Here is a 23,192-nt window from a genome sequence, read left to right on the forward strand (position 1 = left end):
CTGTCTATCTGTCTGTTCTTCTGTCTGTCCTCGGGTGTGCGTCTGTCCGGCTATGCGCTCGAAAGTTATACAGCGTACCTACGCGCGCGTTACCTCCGAAGAAAGCTTACGCTTCCGGGACGCTCGTAAGCGTATTTACTTTTCGGTCGGACGAAAATTGTTCGCGCCTTATGCAAAAAACCTTCAAAATTTAACTCTTTATCTGCTAGCATTGATTGACTGACGTCAAGGTTCGACCAATCCTGTGCCGTCACGATTGACCAATCCTACAGTACGGTCCCCTGATGGTTGGCCAATCGGTGTGTGTGTGTGTGGGCGGGACTAATCGTTTTCATCTCAGGGATCTGGCAGCCATTGTTCCACTGCCATGACTTCAGCTTCCAGCTCAAACTACTTTGATCATCCAGCTTTGAAAAAGTTAGTATCTCTTTTAAAAATAACATAAGATTTACCAAAAACGTTTTATAAGTGCTTTCACTTTCATCTTTCAAGGTATTAAAAGGTAGAAATGTTGCCCGGCAGCAGATTCACACAGGGAGAGAGACAGGGCCTGAAAGCCCTTTGATCATCCAGCTTTGAAAAAGTTAGTTTCTCTTTTAAAAATAACATAAGATTTACCAAAAACCTTTTATAAGTACTTTCACTTTCATCTTTCAAGGTATTAAAAGGTAGAACAGACAGGGCCCCAAAGCCTGGGACTCCATTTAAACCGCCCGGCAGCAGATTCACAAAGGGACACAGACAGGGCCCTAAAGCCTGGGACTCGATTTAAAATGTTGCCCGGCACCAGATTCACAGAGGGACACAGAGAGGCCCCAAAGCCTGCCACTCGATTTAAACCGCCCGGCCCAAAACAGCCCTGGCAAAGCCGGGCTCCCCCAGCCCAAAACAGCCCTGGCAAAGCCGGGCTCCCCCAGCTAGTAGTAATATAAAATGGATGGTAAGAGTTTTATTGCAGCAATTAGAAGAGTTGAGTGCCTGGTTGTTTATGTTGTAATTCTGTGGCATTTTTATGCAGCTTTGATGTACCATGATTTATTGATAGTATGCATGAAATGTAGGGATAAAAGGTGAAAATTAGTGCCAGAAATGTAATGGAACACTGTTTTGCAGCTCACACTGGAATCGGATAGCGTGTGTCTCAGCAGCTCTCATACTGGTTTTTGTGGAGTATGAAAAGACTCGTGCACTCAGACTGGTTGTGGCTAGTATGAGGTTTCAATAAAGACCCGATCCTGCACTGAGTGTCTGTGTAATCTGCTGTTTAAAGCAACAAAATGAAAAAGAACAAGAAAGCAGTCCAACAGGAGGCAATGCCAGAGCTTGGAGCCCAGGCAGCTGAAGGCACGGATGCCAATGGGAGAGCGATGGAAATCGGGGATGAACAAGAGGCCAGAATTGGAGGAGCGCAGAGATCGCGGAGGGTTGTAGGGCTGGAGGAGGTTACAGAGATAGAGAGGGGGTGAAGCCATAGAGGGATTTGAACACAAGGATGAGAATGTTATTATAGCCATATACCTAACCCGTACTGTTCCAAGGGCAGGTACAGCACAGGTTAGATACAGAGTAAAGCTCCCTCTACACTGTCCCCATCAAACACTCCCAGGGCAGGTACAGCACGGGTTAGATACAGAGTAAAGCTCCCTCTACACTGTCCCCATCAAACACTCCCAGGGCAGGTACAGCACGGGTTAGATACAGAGTAAAGCTCCCTCTACACTGTCCCATCAAACACTCCCAGGGCAGGTACAGCACGGGTTAGATACAGAGTAAAGCTCCCTCTACACTGTCCCATCAAACACTCCCAGGGCAGGTACAGCACGGGTTAGATACAGAGTAAAGCTCCCTCTACACTGTCCCATCAAACACTCCCAGGGCAGGTACAGCACGGGTTAGATACAGAGTAAAGCTCCCTCTACACTGTCCCATCAAACACTCCCAGGGCAGGTACAGCACGGGTTAGATACAGAGTAAAGCTCCCTCTACACTGTCCCATCAAACACTCCCAGGGCAGGTACAGCACGGGTTAGATACAGAGTAAAGCTCCCTCTACACTGTCCCATCAAACACTCCCAGGGCAGGTACAGCACGGGTTAGATACAGAGTAAAGCTCCCTCTACACTGTCCCATCAAACACTCCCAGGGCAAGTCCAGCACGGGTTAGATACAGAGTAAAGCTCCCTCTACACTGTCCCATCAAACACTCCCAGGGCAGGTACAGCACGGGTTAGATACAGAGTAAAGCTCCCTCTACACTGTCCCATCAAACACTCCCAGGGCAGGTACAGCACGGGTTAGATACAGAGTAAAGCTCCCTCTACACAATATTCTGGCATTACCACAGCCTGCTGTATGTCTGATATTTTTCCATCTCGGGGAGTGAGGGTGGTAACTGGTGCGGAGTTCAAGGTAGTTTTGTGCTGCAGACCTGGAATTAGAGGCGATGTCACCTTTCTTGCAAGGCTTTACCTTTAGTAGCAGCAGAGCGAGACTTTCAACCCATCAGTCTGAGCTGCGTTTAAACACCAGAGAAAACAGTTTTTGAAATAAAAACCAAACAAGATATGTTTTAAATGACTCCATACTTATTGATTCAGTTATATACAATGCTCACTGCAAAACTAACATTTAAAAAGCAATCCACATCGAGTAACATATTTCTGTTCACAAACATTTCATAGCATTATGTACAGTTCTAGTGTATGTAATAGAGAGCACAGTGCAGACAGGATGGAGTGAGCTGGAATACAGAATACAGTGCAGACAGGAGGGAGTGAGCTGGAACGAGAATACAGTGCAGACAGGAGGGAGTGAGCTGGAACGAGAATACAGTGCAGACAGGAGGGAGTGAGCTGGAATAGAGAATACAGTGCAGACAGGAGGGAGTGAGCTGGAATAGAGAATACAGTGCAGACAGGAGGGAGTGAGCTGGAATAGAGAATACAGTGCAGACAGGAGGGAGTGAGCTGGAATAGAGAATACAGTGCAGACAGTGTGAGATGGAATAGAGAATACAGTGCAGACAGGAGAGAGTGAGATGGAATAGAGAATACAGTGCAGACAGGAGGGAGTGAGATGGAACAGAGAATACAGTGCAGACAGTGTGAGATGGAATAGAGAATACAGTGCAGACAGGAGGGAGTGAGCTGGAACAGAGAATACAGTGCAGACAGGAGGGAGGGAGCTGGAACAGAGAATACAGTGCAGACAGGAGAGAGTGAGATGGAATGGAGAATACAGTGCAGACAGGAGGGAGGGAGCTGGAACAGAGAATACAGTGCAGACAGGAGAGAGCGAGATGGAATAGAGAATACAGTGCAGACAGGAGGGAGTGAGCTGGAATAGAGAATACAGTGCAGACAGGAGGGAGTGAGCTGGAACACAGAATACAGTGCAGACAGGAGGGAGTGAGCTGGAATAGAGAATACAGTGCAGACAGGAGGGAGTGAGATGGAATAGAGAATACAGTGCAGACAGGAGGGAGTGAGATGGAATAGAGAATACAGTGCAGACAGGAGGGAGTGAGCTGGAACAGAGAATACAGTGCAGACAGGAGGGAGTGAGCTGGAATAGAGAATACAGTGCAGACAGGAGGGAGTGAGCTGGAACAGAGAATACAGTGCAGACAGGAGGGAGTGAGCTGGAATAGAGAATACAGTGCAGACAGGAGGGAGTGAGCTGGAACACAGAATACAGTGCAGACAGGAGGGAGGGAGATGGAATAGAGAATACAGTGCAGACAGGAGGGAGTGAGATGGAATAGAGAATACAGTGCAGACAGGAGGGAGTGAGATGGAACAGAGAATACAGTGCAGACAGTGTGAGATGGAATAGAGAATACAGTGCAGACAGGAGGGAGTGAGCTGGAATAGAGAATACAGTGCAGACAGGAGGGAGTGAGCTGGAATAGAGAATACAGTGCAGACAGGAGGGAGCGAGATGGAATAGAGAATACAGTGCAGACAGGAGGGAGCGAGATAGAACAGAGAATACAGTGCAGACAGGAGGGAGTGAGATGGAATAGAGAATACAGTGCAGACAGGAGGGAGTGAGCTGGAACAGAGAATACAGTGCAGACAGTGTGAGATGGAACAGAGAATACAGTGCAGGCAGTGTGAGCTGGAATAGAGAATACAGTGCAGACAGTGTGAGATGGAACAGAGAATACAGTGCAGACAGGAGGGAGCGAGAACTTGATCGCTTCGAGCACACTGCAAATATTAAAGCAGTGCAGCTGAGACAGGCCTCACTATTCAGCAAATATTCTAACATAATTGGTGAATTTTCTACATTACACCTGGGAGGTAGATCTTGACTTTGTACAATAGTGTTAATTGGGCGATAGCGAGTCGGCAGCTCGTTTTACAAATCACCCCATTTTTATTTCCATTGCAATCAGTTCCACAGGCACTGACTCTCACTGGGGTACAGTCCCACAGGCACTGACTCTCACTGGGGTACAGTCCCACAGGCACTGACTCTCACTGGGGTACAGTTCCACAGACACTGACTCTCACTGGGGTACAGTTCCACAGACACTGACTCTCACTGGGGTACAGTCCCACAGGCACTGACTCTCACTGGGGTACAGTCCCACAGGCACTGACTCTCACTGGGGTACAGTCCCACAGGCACTGACTCTCACTGGGGTACAGTCCCACAGGCACTGACTCTCACTGGGGTACAGTTCCACAGACACTGACTCTCACTGGGGTACAGTTCCACAGACACTGACTCTCACTGGGGTACAGTCCCACAGGCACTGACTCTCACTGGGGTACAGTCCCACAGGCACTGACTCTCACTGGGGTACAGTTCCACAGGCACTGACTCTCACTGGGGTACAGTTCCACAGGCACTGACTCTCACTGGGGTACAGTTCCACAGACACTGACTCTCACTGGGGTACAGTTCCACAGGCACTGACTCTCACTGGGGTACAGTTCCCCAGACACTGACTCTCACTGGGGTACAGTTCCACAGGCACTGACTCTCACTGGGGTACAGTTCCACAGACACTGACTCTCACTGGGGTACAGTTCCACAGACACTGACTCTCACTGGGGTACAGTTCCCCAGACACTGACTCTCACTGGGGTAATTTCACAGACATTGACTCTCACTGGGGTACAGTTCCACAGACACTGACTCTCACTGGGGTACGGGTTCCACAGACACTGACTCTCACTGGGGTACAGTTCCACAGGCACTGACACTCACTGGGGTACAGTCCCACAGGCACTGACTCTCACTGGGGTACAGTTCCACAGACACTGATTCTCACTGGGGTACAGTTCCACAGACACTGACTCTCACTGGGGTACGGGTTCCCCAGACACTGACTCTCACTGGGGTACAGTTCCCCAGACACTGACTCTCACTGGGGTACAGTTCCACAGACACTGACTCTCACTGGGGTACAGTTCCACAGACACTGACGCTCACTGGGGTACAGTTCCACAGATACTGACTCTCACTGGGGTACAGTTCCACAGGCACTGACTCTCACTGGGGTACAGTTCCATGGTGCGCTGACTCGAGCAATAGCATCACTCAGACAGATTCACGGCATTTAGATTTCACCATCACTGCACTGGTAGTAAAGGTGCCCCTCCCCTTCAAAAAGCTTGATTTGCTATAGCGCTAAATGCACCAATGCAACATTACCATGGAAACCATCAGGACCGATTAACAACCAGCGTCACCCCACACGGCTGGTATTGTACGCAGGAGATCGCACAGACTCACTGCAGGCCGGTCAACGGCCATTCTGAGAACAACCACCGTGCAGCCCCGGTAGAGCGGGTATCTGTGCGCAGCAGACAGATCGCGCAACAGGATCTCGGATAAAAAGAAAAGACCATCTCGCGTAAAATCAGATGCGATAGAAACAGCTGGAAGCCGAGAGGAAGAGCAGGAAAAGTCCGCATCCACCACCCGCGGTGAAGCCTCTCCAACGTTCAGTACTCGACCCCGTAGCGGTCAAAGTTGCGGAGAATGATGCTGAGCTGCAGGTGGACCTTGCCCATGGCCACGGTGTGAAGCCGGTAGCGGTCGGCCCCGGTGTAGATCAGGTCGCTGTGCTTCAGCTGGGGCCCGCCGCCCACAAACATCTGGGACAGCTGCTCCTGCCAGGTGCCCAGGGGCCGCCAGGTGACACAGTGCAGTTCGTGGGTCCCCGGGCTGCTGGGGACATGGCAGAAGCCGTAGCCGTACAGCTCGTTCCTGCCAATGGAGTCCTGGTGCCAGACCTGCAGGTACAGTTTGGGCCAGCCTAAAGCAGAAGGGAGGGAGAAACCAGTTTAGTTTTGCTGGTCAACGCACGAGTCATTTTTGCATTGCTGTGACTTCCCCTCCCCTCCCCTCCCGGAGGCTCTGACTCTTACTGAGGTACAAGCCCACAGGCACCGGGCACCACACCCACACCCTCCCACCCCGTACCCATACTTCATACGAGAGCATCAGCAAGCTAATCAATCGTGGTAGGGAGCATCGCAGGCCTCACCCGACATCCCCAGACATAAGAACATAAGAAATAGGAGCAGGAGTCGGCCACACGGCCCCTCGAGCCTGCTCCGCCATTCAGTAAGATCATGGCTGATCTTCGACCTCAACTCCATTTTAGATACATAGATACATAGAAGATAGGAGCAGGAGTAGGCCATTCGGCCCTTCGTGCCTGCTCCGCCATTCGATGAGATCATGGCTGATCCTTTAATTCAGTATCCCGTCCCCGCCTTCTCTCCGTAACCCTTAACCCCTTTTGCCCGTAGAAATATATCTAATTCCCTCTTAAATATATTTAATGAGCTGGCGTACACTGCCCTCTGTGGCAATGAGTTCCACAGGTTCACCACTCTCTGAGTGAAGAAATTCCCCCTCATCTCTGTCCTAAATGGTTTAGCCCTTATCCTTAAATTATGTCCTCTAGTTCTGTTCTCACCCGCCAAGGGAAACATTCCTTCTGCATCCAGTCTGTCTAGACCTGTCAGAATTTTATACACTTCTATGAGGTCCCCTCTCAATCTTCTAAACTCCAGTGTGTACATCCCTAAACTACATAGTCTCTCCTCATAGGTCATTCCCGCCATTCCTGGTATCAGCCTGGTGAATCGCCGCTGCACCCCCTCCATGGCAAGAACATCCCGTCCAATCTCCTCGATTCCCCTCGTGCCCAAAAATCTATCGATCGCAGCCTTGAATAGACTCAACGACTCGGCATCCACAGCTCTCTGGGGTAGAGAATTCCAAAGATTCACAACCCTCCGAGTGAAGAAATTCCTCCTCATCTCAGTCTTAAATGGCCGACCCCTTATCCTGAGACTGTGCCCCCTGGTTCTAGGCTCTCCAGCCAGGGGAAACAACCTCTCAACATCTACCCTGTCAATCCCCCTCAGTAGCCATGATGTGGAGATGCTGGAGTTGGACTGGGGTGGACAAATGTAGGAAGTCACACAACACCAGGTTATAGTCCAACAGCTTTATTTGAAATCACAAGCTTTCGCAGCGCTGCTCCTTCTTCAGGTGAAGTGAAGAGAAGCATACAGGCACAGCATATATAGTCAGAGAAAACTGTAATCATCGGGCAGTGTTCTTTGACTATATATACTGTGCCTGTATGCTTCTCTCCACTTCACCTGACAAAGGAGCAGTGCTCCGAAAGCTTGTGATTTCAAATAAAGCTGTTGGACTATAACCTGGTGTTGTGTGATTTCTTATATTAATCCCCCTCAGAATCTTCTATGTTTCAATGAGATCAGCTCTCATTCTTCTAAACCCCAGAGAGTATCGGCCCAATCTACTCCACACCTGGCACGTGCCAGCAGAGGGTAAGTGATTGTGTTCCAGTTGACAGTTTGTTTCAATTAAATAGATTAGGAAGGAGCAGGGGGTCACAAATTGAAGTTGTACGCGGCCAGATCTAGTTTCGATGTCAGGAGGTGGTTCTTTTCCCAGAGAATGCTGGACCTCTGGAACAAGCTGCTGTCTCGTGTGGTGGATGCTGATTCACTGAATTCCTTCGAGCGAGAGTTGGACCTGTTTCTGGCTGGGGCGGAGATCACCTCTTACAGAAGGTAGGCACTACAGGGAATTCAGAGCCGGAGTGAGCTCCCGGACTAGTATCGATCGCCGAGATGGGTCGGAGAGCATTTTCTCAGATGGTTACGGGTGGGGTGGAGAGTGCATATTGTGATACGCAAGGTATCGTAATTGTGTGGGACGGGCTGGATGGACCAGAGGGTCTGTCATTGTTCGTATGTTCGCAGAAAGAAGAAATGGACATTTACAAGAGAGACGAATCACGTTACTGACAGCAGGGGGGGTGGGGGAGAGGCAGACCGTACATACCCGAAAAACAAACAAACACACACACACACACACACACACACACACACACACACACACACACACACACACACCACACACACACACACACTTCAGCATCTGAAACAGAACGGCAAGTATTGTGCGGGTTTCTACTCCGTCGAAGGTCGGTAACCAGGGAACACAGATTTAAAATAATTGGCAGAAATGCCAGGATGGCTGGAGAATTTCTTTTTTGTTTTTACGCGAGTTGTTGTGATCTGGAACGCGCTGCCTGAAAGGGCGGTGGAAGCAGACTCAATGGTAGCTTTCAAAAGGGAATTGGATTTCTACATAAAAAGGAAAACCTTTGCAGGGCTACAGGGGAAGAGCAGGGGCAGTGGAACTAATTGGAGAGCTCTTTCAAAGAGCCGGCACACGAAGGATGGGCCGAATGGCCTCCTGCTGTGCTGTAAGATTCTATGGGCCGCCGGCGGCACTTTCTCTTTCAATTAATTTCGCTGCAGTTTTCCTCTTCCAACCACAGGCTCCTCTCCCCAGTAACAGTTTCGGCCTGACGCAGTTACAAGAACAGACAAAGACACGGACTTCAAAACTGGAGAAGCCTCTCTTGCTTTGTTTTGAATTAACCTCTTTTTTTTGGGCCTGTTTCGTGCGGTCAGAATTCAAAACAAAAGAGCGGCAGCAATTGCAAACTTTCTCTCAGGCAATTCTGAATAAAGTACAAGAGCCCATTAACCTCCGTTAAAGTAACAAGTTTAATTAAGCCTGCGTTCCTGTCTCCTTTCCCTGTACTAGCAATACTGAACAAGCAAGGGCAGTGGGGGAATGGATAAGAACATAAGCAATAGGAGCAGGAGTCGGCCCTTCGAGTCTGCTCCGCCATTCACTGAGATCATGGTTGATCTTCTGGCTCAACTCCATTCACCGGCCTTATCGCCATATCCCTTAATGCCTTTACTAGTCAGAAATCTATCGACTTCTGTTTTGAATATACCCAATGACTGAGCCTCCACAGCCCTCTGGGGTAGAGAATTCCAAAGATTCACCACCCTCTGTGTGAAGAAATTTCTCCTCCTCTCAGTCCTGAATGGCCTACCCTTTATCCTGAGGCTGTGGCCCCTGGTTCTAGACTCCCCAGCCAAGGGAAACATTCTCCCAGCATCCACCCTATCAAGCCCTGTAATAATTTTGTATGCTTCAATGAGATCCCCTCTCATTCTTCTGAATCCAAGAGAATACAGGCCTAGTTTACTCAATCTCTTCTCATACGACAGTCCCGCCATCCCAGGAATCAATCTCGTGAACCTTTGTTGCACTCCCTCTATGGCAAGTATATCCTTCCTTAGGTAAGGAGATCAAAATTGTACACAGTACTCCAGGTGTGGCCTCACCAAGGCCCTATATAATTGGAGTAAGACTTCTTTACTCCTGTACTCAAATCTTGAAGCAAACCCTGTTGAAATCGATGCATTTTTCAGCTTAAAAATTGTGAATTAATTTTAATCATGTTCTTGGTTTATTTGACACAGAACTAGCCCATTTCTCAATGCAGTAATTGTGCCTCGATTTGCCTTTTTATCTTCAGTGCTTTGGATCAGACTTCACACACACATCGAATACAATTCAACCAACCCTTAAAGGGTATGGCAGAATAGTGGTTACGTTACTGGACTAGTAATCCAGAGGCCTAGACTAATGATCCGGAGACAGGAGTTCAATTTAAATTCAATTAAATAAATCTGGAATAAAATAACTCTATCAGTATCATAACTAGTAATGGTGACCATGAAACCACCGGATTATCGTAAAAACCCATCTGGTTCACTAATGTCCTTTAGGGAAGGAAATCTGCCGCCCTTACCCGGTCTGGCCGACATGTGACTCCAGACCCACAGAAATGTGGATGACTCTTAACTGCCCTCTGAAATCACAGAATCACAGAAACCTCACAGTGCAGATAGAGGCCATTTCGGCCCATCGAGCCTGCACCGACACATATCCCACCCGATCCCCGTAACCCCTACACCAACATATATCCCACCCTATCCCCGTAACCCCACGTATTTAAGCCCCCTAACACTAAGGGTCAATTTTATCATAGCCAATCAACCTAACCCGCACATCTTTGGACTGTGGGAGGAAACCGGAGCACCCGGAGGAAACCCACGCAAACACGGGGAGAATGTGCAAACTCCACACAGACAGTCACCCGAGGCCGGATTCGAACCCGGGTCCCTGGCGCTGTGAGGCAACAGTGCTAACCACTATGCCACCGTGCTGCCCACTTATTCAAGAAGGAGGTTCAATCAGGGATGGGCAATAAATGCTGGCCTTGCCAGCGACGCCCACATCCCGTGAATGAATATTAATAATTTCACATACAGCTCTGCGTAGGCTGTGGGAAGATATTCCCCATCAAAAACAAGAATGAACCAATGCTCACAATACTGGACAGTGCCTTGGCTCAGTGGGTAACACTCTCGCCTCGGAGTCAGAAGGTTGTTCAAGGGTTCAAGTCCCACTCATAAGAACATAAGAAATAGGAGCAGGAGTCATAGAAACATAGAAGATAGGAGCAGAAGTAGGCCATTCGGCCCCTCGAGCCTGCTCCGCCATTCAATGCGATCATGGCTGATCATCCAAATTCAGTACCCGGTCCCTGCAAAGCGTCTGATGAAAGGGAGGAACTGAAAGAAATCAGTATTTGTAGGGAAATGGTGTTAGGGAAATTGATGGGATTGAAGGCCGATAAATCCCCAGGGCCTGATAATCTACATCCTAGGGTACTTAAGGAAGTGGCCCTAGAAATAGTTGATGCTTTGTTGATCATCTTCCAGCATTCGATGGAATCTGGAACAGTACCCATGGATTGGAGGGTAGCTAATGTTACCCCACTATTCAAAAAAGGTGGTAGAGAGAAAACGGGGAATTATAGACTGGTAAGCCTGACATCGGTAGTGGGGAAAATGCTAGAGTCCATTATAAAAGATGTAATAGCAGAGCACTTGGAAAACAGTGACAGGATCGGACAAAGTCAACATAGATTTACAAAAGGTAAATCGTGCTTGACTAATCTACTGGAATTTTTTGAGGATGTAACTGGTAAAATAGATAAGGGAGAACCAGTGGATGTGGTGTATTTGGACTTTCAGAAGGCTTTCGATAAGGTCCCGCATAAGAGATTAGCGTGTAAAGTTAAGGCACATGGGATTGGGGGCAGGGTATTGACTTGGATAGAGAACTGGTTGGCAGACAGAAAGCACTGGTTGGCAGACAGAAAGCAAAGAGTTGGAATAAACGGGTCTTTTTCCGAGTGGCAGGCAGTGACTAGTGGGGTACCACAGGGATCGGTCCTTGGACCCCAGCTATTGACAATATATATTAATGATCTAGACAAGGGAACTAGATGTAATATCTCCAAATTTGCAGACGACACAAAGCTGGGTGGGCGTGTGTGCTGTGAGGAGGATGCCGAGAAACTCCAGGATGATTTGGACAGGTTGGGTGATTGGGCAAAAGCATGGCAGATGCAATATAACGTGGATAAATGTGAGGTTATCCACTTTGGTGGCAAAAACAGGAAGGCAGATTATTATCTGAATGGCAATAGATTGGGAGAAGGGGAAGTGCAACGAGACCTGGGTGTCCTTGTGCACCAGTCGCTGAAGGTAAGCATGCAGGTGCAGCAGGCGGTTAAGAAGGCAAATGGCATGTTGGCCTTCGTAGCGAGAGGGTTTGAGTACAGGAACAAGGATGTCTTGCTGCAGTTATACAGGGCCTTGGTGAGACCACATCTTGAGTATTGTGTGCAGTTTTGGTCGCCTTATCTGAGGAAGGATGTTCTTGCCATGGAAGGAGTTCAGTGAAGATTCATCAGGCTGATATCTGGGATGGCAGGAATGACGTATGAGGAGAGATTGGGTCGATTGGGCTTTTACTCGCTGGAGTTTAGAAGAATGAGAGGGGATCTCATTGAAACTTATAAAATTCTGACAGGACTGGACAGACTAGATGCAGGAAGGATGTTCCCGATGGTCGGGGAGTCCAGAACCAGGGATCACAGTCTAAGGATAAGGGGTAGGCCATTTAGGACAGAAATGAGGAGGAATTTCTTCACCCAGAGAGTGGTGAACCTGTGGAATTCTCTACCACAGAAGGCAGTAGAGGCCAATACATTAAATATATTCAAGAAGGAGTTGGATATATTTCTTAAGGCTAAAGGGATCAAGGGGTATGGGGAGAAAGCAGGGACCGGGTACTGAATTTAGATGATCAGCCATGATCGCATTGAATGGCGGAGCAGGCTCGAGGGGCCGAATGGCCTACTCCTGCTCCTATCTTCTATGTTTCTATGCTTTCTCCCCATACCCCTTGATCCCTTTAGCCTTAAGAAATATATCCAACTCCTTCTTGAATTTATTTAATGTATTGGCCTCTACTGCCTTCTGTGGTAGGGAATTCCACATGTTCACCACTCTCTGGGTGAAGAAATTCCTCCTCATTTCTGTCCTAAATGGCCTACCCCTTACTCTGAGACTGTGACCCCTGGCTCTAGACTCCCCTGCCAGGGGAAACATCTTAAGCCCTGTAAGAATGTTGTATGTTTCAATGAGATCACTTCTCATTCTTCTAAACTCTAGAGAATATAGGCCTAGTCTACTCAATCTCTCCTCATAGGACAATCCCCCCATCCCAGGAACCAGTCTGGTGAACCTTCGTTGCACTCCCTCTATGGCAAGTATATCCTTCCTTAGGTAAGGAGACCAAAACTGTCCACAATACTCCAGGTGTGGTCTCACCAGGGCCCTATATAATTGCAGTAAGACGTCTTTACTCTTATACTCAAATCCTCTTGTAATAAAGGCCAGGGGACACGAGCACATCGTCTGAGCTACAATAATCTAGAACATATGTCGAACAGACTATGGGCGTGGAACAAGAAATCTTACCAGATTTCAGGAAGGAACTGGCCAATAAATGGGATTCAGGGCTATTAGAAATGCAAGGACGGATGGTTTCCTTCCCTGAAGGACATTAGTGAACCAGTTTTACGACAATCCAGTAGTTTCACCATGGTCACCATTACTGATACTAGTTATTTTATTCCAGATTTATTTAATTAATTGAATTTCAATTAAATTGCACCAGCTTTTAAAAGTCTCATTCAAATGGCCTCGCCCCTCCCTATCTCTGTAACCTCATCCAGCCCCACAACCCTCCGAGATAGCTGAGCTCCTCCAATTTTGGGCTCTTGCGCATTCCCCGATTTTAAGCGCTCCGCCATTGGTGGCCGTGCCTTCAGCTGCCGAGGCCCTAAGCTCTGGAATTCCCTCCCTAAACCTCTTCACCTCTCTCGCCTCCTTTCCCACATTACGACAGTGACTCCACGTCAAAAGCACGTCATTGGCTGTAAAGCGCTTTGAGGTGTCCAGTGGTCGTGAAAGGCGCTATATAAATGCAAGTCTTTCTTTCTTTAAGATGCTCCTTAAAACCTGCCTCTTTGACCAAGCTTTTGGTCACCTGTCCTAATATCTCCTTCTGTGGCTCGGTGCCAAAGTTTGTTTGATAATCGCTCCTGTGAAGCGCCTTGGGACGTTTTACTACAGGAAACTCTTTTAACCGGTACCTAAATAACCGGAAACCTCTGTTAACCGGCAAAATTCAGGAGTAGGTTCAGGTAAGTTTTACTTCATATTAGTGGCAGTTCCTGGATCTGTGGCTGTGTAACTGGGGTTCGTGCACTTGTTGCTAAGCAACAGGGACGCTTGGTCTGTGGCTGGAGTTCCTGCACATGTTGCTAAGCAACAGGGAAGCCTGGATTTGTTGCTGTGTACGGAGCTCTCGTACCTTTTACTATACCTCTCTGTAATCCGGACTTTTTGATAAACCGGCACCACGCCGGTCCCGTCGGTGCCGGATGATAAAGAGTTTCCTGTATGTTAAAGACGCTATATAAATACAAGTTGTTGTATTTCCGTACATGGGTCATCACACAAGTGCCATCGCTAGAAATCTCCGGTCTTTAGAGAAGGCGGACTGAAATACTTGCCATCTTTGATAAATTACAGTAACAATTTGGAGGGGCCTATGATGCCTGCTAACCCTAGAGAGAAACTTATACCAATAGCAGGGTAAAGCGTGCAGCTTGATAAAACTTTGAGTCCACTGTAGTTACCTTGGAGACCTTTGGTTGCATAGTGTACATCAACAGGATGTGACCAGTAGGTCATCTCCTTGATTACTGGGTTGTCCACTTGCGTTTGCCCTTCCTTTAAGCCGGACAGCAGCTTCCAAGCACACCCTGCAGACACGGGACAGGGAAAAGAAAGGAGATTATAAATACAGTGCTCGGCTGTTGCAAATGACAATTAGGAGGTGGTTACTGTAAGCACAGGAATCGCTAGACGAAAAAAGACCACGGTTCATCTAGTTCACCTACGAACAATGACGGACAGGTAGAGACCCGCTGGTCCGTCGAGCCTATCCCACACAATTGCGATACCTTCCTCTCCAACCCATCTAGGCGATCGAAACTCGTCCAGGAGATCACTCTGGCCCTGAAATTCCCTGCAGCACCTTGAATTTAATTGGGGATTGGGCAGACAGGTGGCAGATGAAGTTTAATATGAAGAAATACAAAGTGCTTCCCATGGGGATAAAAAAAAATCCGGAAGGGAATATTACTTAAATGGAAAGAAAATAACGTGCACGGGAAAGGAGAGAGATCTGGGGGGGTCTCCGCCTCCGGCCAGAAACAGGTCCAGCTCTCGCTTGAAGGAATTCAGCAAATCGGCAGCCACTGTGCGAGACGACTTTGCAGACGACACAAAGCTGGGTGGGCGTGTGTGCTGTGAGGAGGATGCCGAGAAACTCCAGGATGATTTGGACAGGTTGGGTGATTGGGCAGATACATGGCAGATGCAGTATAATGTGGATAAATGCGAGGTTATCCACTTTGGTGGCAAAAACAGGAAGGCAGATTATTATCTGAACGGCAATAGATTGGGAGAAGGGGAAGTGCAACGAGACCTGGGTGTTCTTGTGCACCAGTCGCTGAAGGTAAGCATGCAGGTGCAGCAGGCGGTTAAGAAGGCAAATGGTATGTTGGCCTTCGTAGCGAGAGGGTTCGAGTACAGGAACAAGGATGTCTTGCTGCAGTTGTACAGGGCCTTGGTGAGACCACATCTTGAGTATTGTGTGCAGTTTTAGTCACCTTAGCTGAGGAAGGATGTTCTTGCCATGGAGGGAGTGCAGCGAAGATTCACCAGACTGATACCTGGGATGGCAGGAATGACGTATGAGGAGGGATTGGGTCGATTAGGCTTACACTCGCTGGAGTTTAGAAGAATGAGAGGGGATCTCATTGAAACTTATAAAATTCTAACAGGACTAGACAGACTAGATGCAGGAAGGATGTTCTCGATGGCGGGGGAGTCCAGAACCAGGGGTCACAGTCTAAGGATAAGGGGTAAGCCATTTAGGACAGGGATGAGGAGGAATTTCTTCACCCAGAGAGTGGTGAACCTGTGGAATTCTCTACCACAGAAGGCTGTGGAGGCCAATTCATTAAATATATTCAAGAAGGAGTTAGATATATTTCTTAAGGCTAAGGGGATCAAGGGATATGGGGAGAAGGCAGGGACAGGGTACTGAGTTTGGATGATCAGCCATGATCTCATTGAATGGCGGCGCAGGCTCGAGGGGCCGAATGGCCGACTCCTGCTCCTATCTTCTATGTTTCAATGAGACGTCAGCCTGGTCCAGAGGTCCACTATTCTCTGGGGAAAGAACCACCTCCTGACATCCTGGTCGTCGCGTGATACAATGATAATGGAGTTGTTGACCAATCATGGCAATCAATCTCCCTGAATGAGTCTAAAACAGACTCAGACATGACGCAAGGAAACCCCCCAGTGGTGGAGACGTTGCGCCCAAGCCTGCTACACTTAACTTGTCATGTCTTAAATTACTCATTTACTGTATCCCAAAATGTTACTTTCTGAAAGAAATCTATTTAATTTGCATTTGAATGAATCAATACTAACCACTTCCACCGTCTCCCTGGGGAGCCTGTTCCATAGACTGACCACTCACTGAAATAGTGTTTCCGCAGGTCAGTTTTGAATTTACCCCCTTCAAGCACAGGCCGTGTCCTCTGGTTCTAATTTTCTGGACACGGTGAAACAGCTTGTCACGGTCGACATCATCTAGTTCCTTTAGAGTCCTAAAACCAGCAATCATGTCATAAATCTCATCTCATCCTCATAAAGAAACTACTCATGAATTAACGCTGGACGGCCAGCTGGTGGCGCCGTCCAAGGAGTATAAATACTCGGGCGCGGGCCCAGCTTGTCAGGGACATTTTGTAAGACAAGGAACTAGTGAAGTACAACTAGACCTCCATGTTCTGAAACAAGTTGATTAAAGCCTTGCTTTATACTCAAACCAAGTGTGTAGTGAGTTTTATTACGTCAATCATATCTCCTCTCAGCCTTCTCTTTTCAGTGAGAACATGGCCAAATTACACAACCGCTCCTCATAATCCAATCCCTCCATCCCCTCAATCATTCTGGTTGCTCTCTTCTCTATCCTTTCAATAGCTGCAATATCCTTTTTATACCGCGGCGACCCAAACTACACACAGGATTCTAAGTGCAGCCGCACCAATGATTTATAAAGTGGCAGATTACCTCACTAGTTCGGCTCAATTTTGACCTTTTAATACATCCAAACGTCCGAGTTGCTTTACTCACTGCCGTCGAGCATTGTCACAATAGCTTCAATTTATTGTCAAATCAGGACGCCCAGATCTCTCTCATTTCCCATGCACGTTATTTTCTTTCCATTTAAGTAATATTCCTTTCCGGATGATTTTTGTCCCCATGAGAAGCACTTTGCATTTCTTCATATTGAACTTCATCTGCCACCTGTCTGCCCAATCCCCAATTCAAATCCTCTTGTAGCTTATCCTGTTCAGCTTTGCAGTCTACCACCTTCATTAGCTGTGTATCATCTGCAAATTTAGCCACTGTGTTTGTGACTCTGAGCTATTTATGAAGATATTATTACAACAAGAGGTCCCAAACAATGTTCCCTCTTATTATTTTTGGTGCGCGGCCCCATTCACATTTTCGCGCATGCGCGGTTTCTCCCATATCAAAGCCGGTAGTGGCCTGTGCGGGACCTCCAGACCGCTGCGCAGCTGTGCAGCTTAGCAGGACTATTCGTCCCATAGAATCATCAAAATTTACGGCACAAAAGGAGGCCATTCGACCCATCGCGTCAGTGCCGGCCGACAAAGAGCTCTCCATCCTAATCCCACTTTCCAGCTCTTGTTCCGGAGCCCTGTAGGTTACGGCACTTCAGGTGCATATCCAAGTTCTTTTTAAATGTGATGAGGGTTTCTGCCTCTACCACCCTTTCAGGCAGTGAGTTCCAGACCCCCACCACCCTCTGGGTGAAAAAAGTTCTCCTTAAATCCCTCCTACCAATGACCTTCTCAAGGGCAACTAGGGATGGGCAATAAATGCTGGCCTTGCCAGCGTCGGCCACATCCCAGGAACGAATAATAAAAGAAAAATCTATGACCCCTGGTTATTGACCTCTCCGCTAAGGGAAATAGGTCCTTCCTATCCTCTCTTTCTAGGCCCCTCATAATTTTAGACACCTCAATTAAATTTCCCTTCAGCCTCCTCTGTTCCAAAGAAAACAACCCCAGCCGATCCAATCTTTCCTCACAGCTAAAACTCTCCAGTCCTGGCAACATCCTCGTAAATCTCCTCTATACCCTCTCTAGTGCAATCACATCCTTCCTGTAATGTGGTGACCAGAACTGTACATGGTACTCTAGCTGTGGCCTAACTCGTGTTTCATACAGTTCAATAATAACCTCCCTGCTCTTATATTCTATGCCTCGGCTAATAAAGGAAAGTATCCCAAATGCCTTCTTAACCACGTTGCACTTCCCCTTCTCCCAATCTATTGCCGTTCAGATAATAATCTGAACGGCAATAGATTGGGAGAAGGGGAAGTGCAACGAGACCTGGGTGTCCTTGTGCACCAGTCGCTGAAGGTAAGCATGCAGGTGCAGCAGGCGGTTAAGAAGGCAAATGGTATGTTGGCCTTCATAGCGAGAGGATTCGAGTACAGGAACAAGGATGTCTTGCTGCAGTTGTACAGGGCCTTGGTGAGACCACACCTTGAGTATTGTGTACAGTTTTGGTCGCCTTAACTGAGGAAGGATGTTCTTGCCATGGAGGGAGTGCAGCGAAGATTCACCAGACTGATACCTGGGATGGCAGGAATGATGTATGAGGAGAGACTGGGTCGATTGGGCTTATACTCGCTGGAGTTTAGAAGAATGAGAGGGGATCTCATTGAAACTTATAAAATTCTAACAGGACTAGACAGACTAGATGCAGGAAGGATGTTCCCGATGGCAGGGGAGTCCAGAACCAGGGGTCACAGTCTAAGGATAAGGGGTAAGCCATTTAGGACAGAGATGAGGAGGAATTTCTTCACCCAGAGAGTGGTGAACCTGTGGAATTCTCTACCACAGAAGGCAGTTGAGGCCAATTCATTAAATATATTCAAGAAGGAGCTGGATATATTTCTTAAGGCTAAAGGGATCAAGGGGTATGGGGAGAAAGCAGGGACAGGGTACTGAGTGTGGATGATCAGCCATGATCTCATTGAATGGTGGAGCAGGCTCGAGGGGCCGAATGGCCTACTCCTGCTCCTATCTTCTATGTTTCTATGTTTTATCTACTTGTCCTGCAACCTTCAGGCGCTACAGAAATACAAGTCTTTCTTTTCTTCATTGTGACAAAATGTGACAACTGGGAGTAAGGATGTAATGTTCTTCCAACCCTGTTTGTTGAAAGGCTGAACAGGGTTAGAGCTAAAGCCCAGCAAACGCCCCCCACCCCAGCGCCCCACTCCGCAACCCCAAGTGAAAGCCTCACCTGTCTGCAGTCCCCATTTACAGAACAGGCTGTGATGTGGGAAGCCACTCGCTCCAACAATCTGTCCGATGATGTGCAGCTCCGCCATCCTCCTGCACAGAAATGACATTGGTCTTTTAGCACAGCTCATCCCCAGCCAGACACGACACCGCGTGGAGCCATCGCACTCCCCCCGCCCCCCCCCCCCCCCGCCGGCATCACCCGTTAATGCCATTCAGCTGGCAGAATAAGCAGTAACGGACTTCACGTAAAGCACCCGACAAACCAGTAACACGCGCCTACAGGTAAAAATGGCAACAACAAAAAAAAATCAACATTTTAGCTTCCAAACTTTAAAAGATAGCAGTGGGGGTTGGGTCAAATAGCCACAATGCTGTCCTGTCATCGCCACTCAAAGGATTCCAGGCAGGCAGACTGCAGGAACTCTTCTCTCCCCACCAGTTACAACAATCCTGCAGATGCTGAGGGGTTGTTTCCCCTGGCTGGAGCGTCTAGAGCTAGGACGCATAGTCTCAGGATAAGGGGTCGGCCATTTCAGACTGAGATGAGGAGGAATTTCTTCACTCAGAGGGTTGTGAATCTTTGGAATTCTCTGCCCCAGAGGGCTGTGAATGCTGAATCCTTGAGTATATTCAAGGCTGAGAGCGATAGATTTTTGGACTCTTGGGGAATCGAGGGATTTGGGGATCGGGCGGGGAAGTGGAGTCGAGATCGAAGATCAGCCATGATCTTATTGAATGGCGGAGCAGGCTCGAGGGGCGGTGTGGCCGACTCCTGCTCCTAATTCTAACACAGGAAACTTCGCGATATCCGGCACCGACGGGACCGAGCTGCTGCCGATCTATGAAAACTTCCGGACAGACCAGCGCTAATGTTGAAGGATACGGAGGTTTTCATCTCCGTATCTGACAACAAACACTGTTGCTTAGCAACAGCTTGTAAATAGTCGGCCCGTACCTTGGAAGCGTCTCTGTAGCTTAGCAACAGCTTCAGAGAGGCTTTCCAGAGCCTGACTGTTTAAAAAAATGCTAGGAGAAGAAAAAAAACCTAACAAAACGGCTGCTGATTTCTGCCGTTAGATCGAGGTTTCCGGCCATACAACCTCCGGATAAACCAAAGTTTCCTGTATTCCCGTGCTGTACCTGCCCTGGGAGTGTTTGATGGGACAGTGTAGAGGGAGCTTTACTCTGTATCTAACCCGTGCTGTACCTGCCCTGGGAGTGTTTGATGGGACAGTGTAGAGGGAGCTTTACTCTGTATCTAACCTGTGCTGTACCTGCACTGGGAGTGTTTGATGGGACAGTGTAGAGGGAGCTTTACTCTGTATCTAACCCCGTGCTGTACCTGCAATGGGAGTGTCTGATGGGACCGTGTCGAGGGAGCTTTACTCTGTATCTAACCCGTGCTGTACCTGCCCTGGGAGTGTCTGATGGGACAGTGTAGGGAGAGCTTTACTCTGTATCTAACCCGTGCTGTACGTGCCCTGGGAGTGTTTGATGGGACAGTGTAGAGGGAGCTTTACTCTGTATCTAACCTGTGCTGTACCTGCCCTGGGAGTGTTTGATGGGACAGTGTAGAGGGAGCTTTACTCTGTATCTAACCTGTGCTGTACCTGCTCTGGGAGTGTTTGATGGGACAGTGCAGAGGGAGCTTTACTTTGTATCTAACCCGTGCTGTACCTGCTCTGGGAGTGTTTGATGGGACAGTGCAGAGGGAGCTTTACTCTGCATCTAACCCGTGCTGTACCTGCCCTGCGAGTGTTTGGTGGGACAGTGTAGAGGGAGCTTTACTCTGTATCTAACCCCGTGCTGTACCTACCCTGGGAGTGTTTGATGGGACAGTGTAGAGGGAGCTTTACTCTGTATCTAACCCCGTGCTGTACCTGCACTGGGAGTGTTTGATGGGACAGTGTAGAGGGAGCTTTACTCTGTATCTAACCCCGTGCTGTACCTGCACTGGGAGTGTTTGATGGGACAGGGTAGAGGGAGCTTTACTCTGTATCTAACCTGTGCTGTACCTGCTCTGGGAGTGTTTGATGGGACAGTGCAGAGGGAGCTTTACTTTGTATCTAACCCGTGCTGTACCTGCTCTGGGAGTGTTTGATGGGACAGTGCAGAGGGAGCTTTACTCTGTATCTAACCCGTGCTGTACCTGCCCTGGGAGTGTTTGATGGGACAGTGTAGAGGGAGCTTTACTCTGTATCTAACCCGTGCTGTACCTGCCCTGGGAGTGTTTGATGGGACAGTGTAGAGGGAGCTTTACTTTGTATCTAACCTGTGCTGTACCTGCTCTGGGAGTGTTTGATGGGACAGTGCAGAGGGAGCTTTACTTTGTATCTAACCCGTGCTGTACCTGCTCTGGGAGTGTTTGATGGGACAGTGCAGAGGGAGCTTTACTCTGTATCTAACCCGTGCTGTACCTGCCCTGGGAGTGTTTGATGGGACAGTGTAGAGGGAGCTTTACTCTGTATCTAACCCGTGCTGTACCTGCCCTGGGAGTGTTTGATGGGACAGTGTAGAGGGAGCTTTACTCTGTATCTAACCCGTGCTGTACCTGCCCTGGGAGTGTTTGATGGGACAGTGCAGAGGGAGCTTTACTCTGTATCTAACCTGTGCTGTACCTGCCCTGGGAGTGTTTGATGGGACAGTGTAGAGGGAGCTTTACTCTGTATCTAACCTGTGCTGTACCTGCTCTGGGAGTGTTTGATGGGACAGTGCAGAGGTAGCTTTACTTTGTATCTAACCCGTGCTGTACCTGCTCTGGGAGTGTTTGATGGGACAGTGCAGAGGGAGCTTTACTCTGTATCTAACCCGTGCTGTACCTGCCCTGGGAGTGTTTGATGGGACAGTGCAGAGGGAGCTTTACTCTGTATCTAACCCGTGCTGTACCTGCCCTGGGAGTGTTTGATGGGACAGTGTAGAGGGAGCTTTACTCTGTATCTAACCCGTGCTGTACCTGCCCTGGGAGTGTTTGATGGGACAGTGTAGAGGGAGGTTTACTCTGTATCTAACCTGTGCTGTACCTGCCCTGGGAGTGTTTGATGGGACAGTGTAGAGGGAGCTTTACTCTGTATCTAACCCGTGCTGTACCTGCCCTGGGAGTGTTTGATGGGACAGTGTAGAGGGAGGTTTACTCTGTATCTAACCCGTGCTGTACCTGCCCTGGGAGTGTTTGATGGGACAGTGTAGAGGGAGCTTTACTCTGTATCTAACCCATGCTGTTCCTGCCCTGGGAGTGTTTGATGGGACAGTGTAGAGGGAACTTTTCTCTGAGACCAGGGGGCAGGCCCAACCCTTTCTGTGTTAGTGATTGATTGATAGACCAATTCACCAATCAGAACGCGCCGCTGAACGGCCACCGGCAGCATCCGCCAATCAGCAGCGGCGGGTCTCCGATGGCGCCGGTTGCCCCCGGCAACGCCTCCCGCGGCCTAGTGGGGATGACTTCTCACCGGGACCGGAGTTGGCCGCTCTCCGCCACCCGCGGCTACTTCTCTCGCCTCCTCCTCCTTCTTCTTCCCTCCGTCCGCCAGCCAGCCTCCGATAACTCGGGCAACCCAGCAACGCGCTCCCTGATTGGCTGACGGGCGCTGCGGGCCCTGGGCCAATGGGAAGCAGGCAGCGGGGTCAGGGGTCAGGGGGCAGAGTCAGGGGTGAGGGTCAGTCTATCCAGCCCAGGGGCTGATGGATGCCACTCCTTCTTTCTCACCTTTTCCCTAAACTATTCCCCCATTCCCCCTTCAGCATTTCCTGAGCTTCTCCTCCTCACCTTGATCCAGAGACACTTAAGGAAAGATGCCAAGCCCGGTTAGAGAGGGCGCAGGGGAGGTTAACTGGAATTATATCAGGTTTGAGGGAATTCAACCACCACAACAACTTGTATTTATATAGCGCCTATAAC

General features: G+C 48.7%; 1 protein-coding gene across 1 annotated transcript; it reads right to left on the bottom strand.

Annotated features, from left to right (window-relative positions):
- Window positions 1-2,567: 2,567 nt before the first annotated feature.
- b9d2 (B9 domain containing 2) lies at window positions 2,568-22,858 on the bottom strand. The gene is made up of 4 exons (XM_085973460.1): window positions 22,744-22,858; window positions 19,293-19,384; window positions 14,504-14,629; window positions 2,568-6,274 (listed from the first exon to the last, which is right to left on the bottom strand). The coding sequence occupies exons 2-4, from the start codon at window positions 19,378-19,380 to the stop codon at window positions 5,961-5,963; spliced, it is 528 nt and encodes a 175-aa protein (XP_085829586.1). The 5' UTR covers window positions 19,381-19,384; window positions 22,744-22,858; the 3' UTR covers window positions 2,568-5,960.
- Window positions 22,859-23,192: the final 334 nt, after the last annotated feature.

Source organism: Somniosus microcephalus, chromosome 34 (assembly GCF_052327205.1).
Source record: "Somniosus microcephalus isolate GS21.2 chromosome 34, FLI_Smic_1.0, whole genome shotgun sequence".
Taxonomy (NCBI): Eukaryota; Metazoa; Chordata; class Chondrichthyes; order Squaliformes; family Somniosidae; genus Somniosus; species Somniosus microcephalus.

Bases quoted from the DNA above. Each gene is read 5' to 3' on its own strand.
- b9d2 (XM_085973460.1), bottom strand. From the start codon at position 19,380: ATGGCGGAGCTGCACATCATCGGACAGATTGTTGGAGCGAGTGGCTTC. The intron at 14,630-19,292 runs GTGAGGCTTTCA...CCGTGTCTGCAG, and splicing joins TAAATGGGGACTGCAGACAG to GGTGTGCTTGGAAGCTGCTG. The intron at 6,275-14,503 runs GTAACTACAGTG...CTTCTGCTTTAG, and splicing joins TGCAACCAAAGGTCTCCAAG to GCTGGCCCAAACTGTACCTG.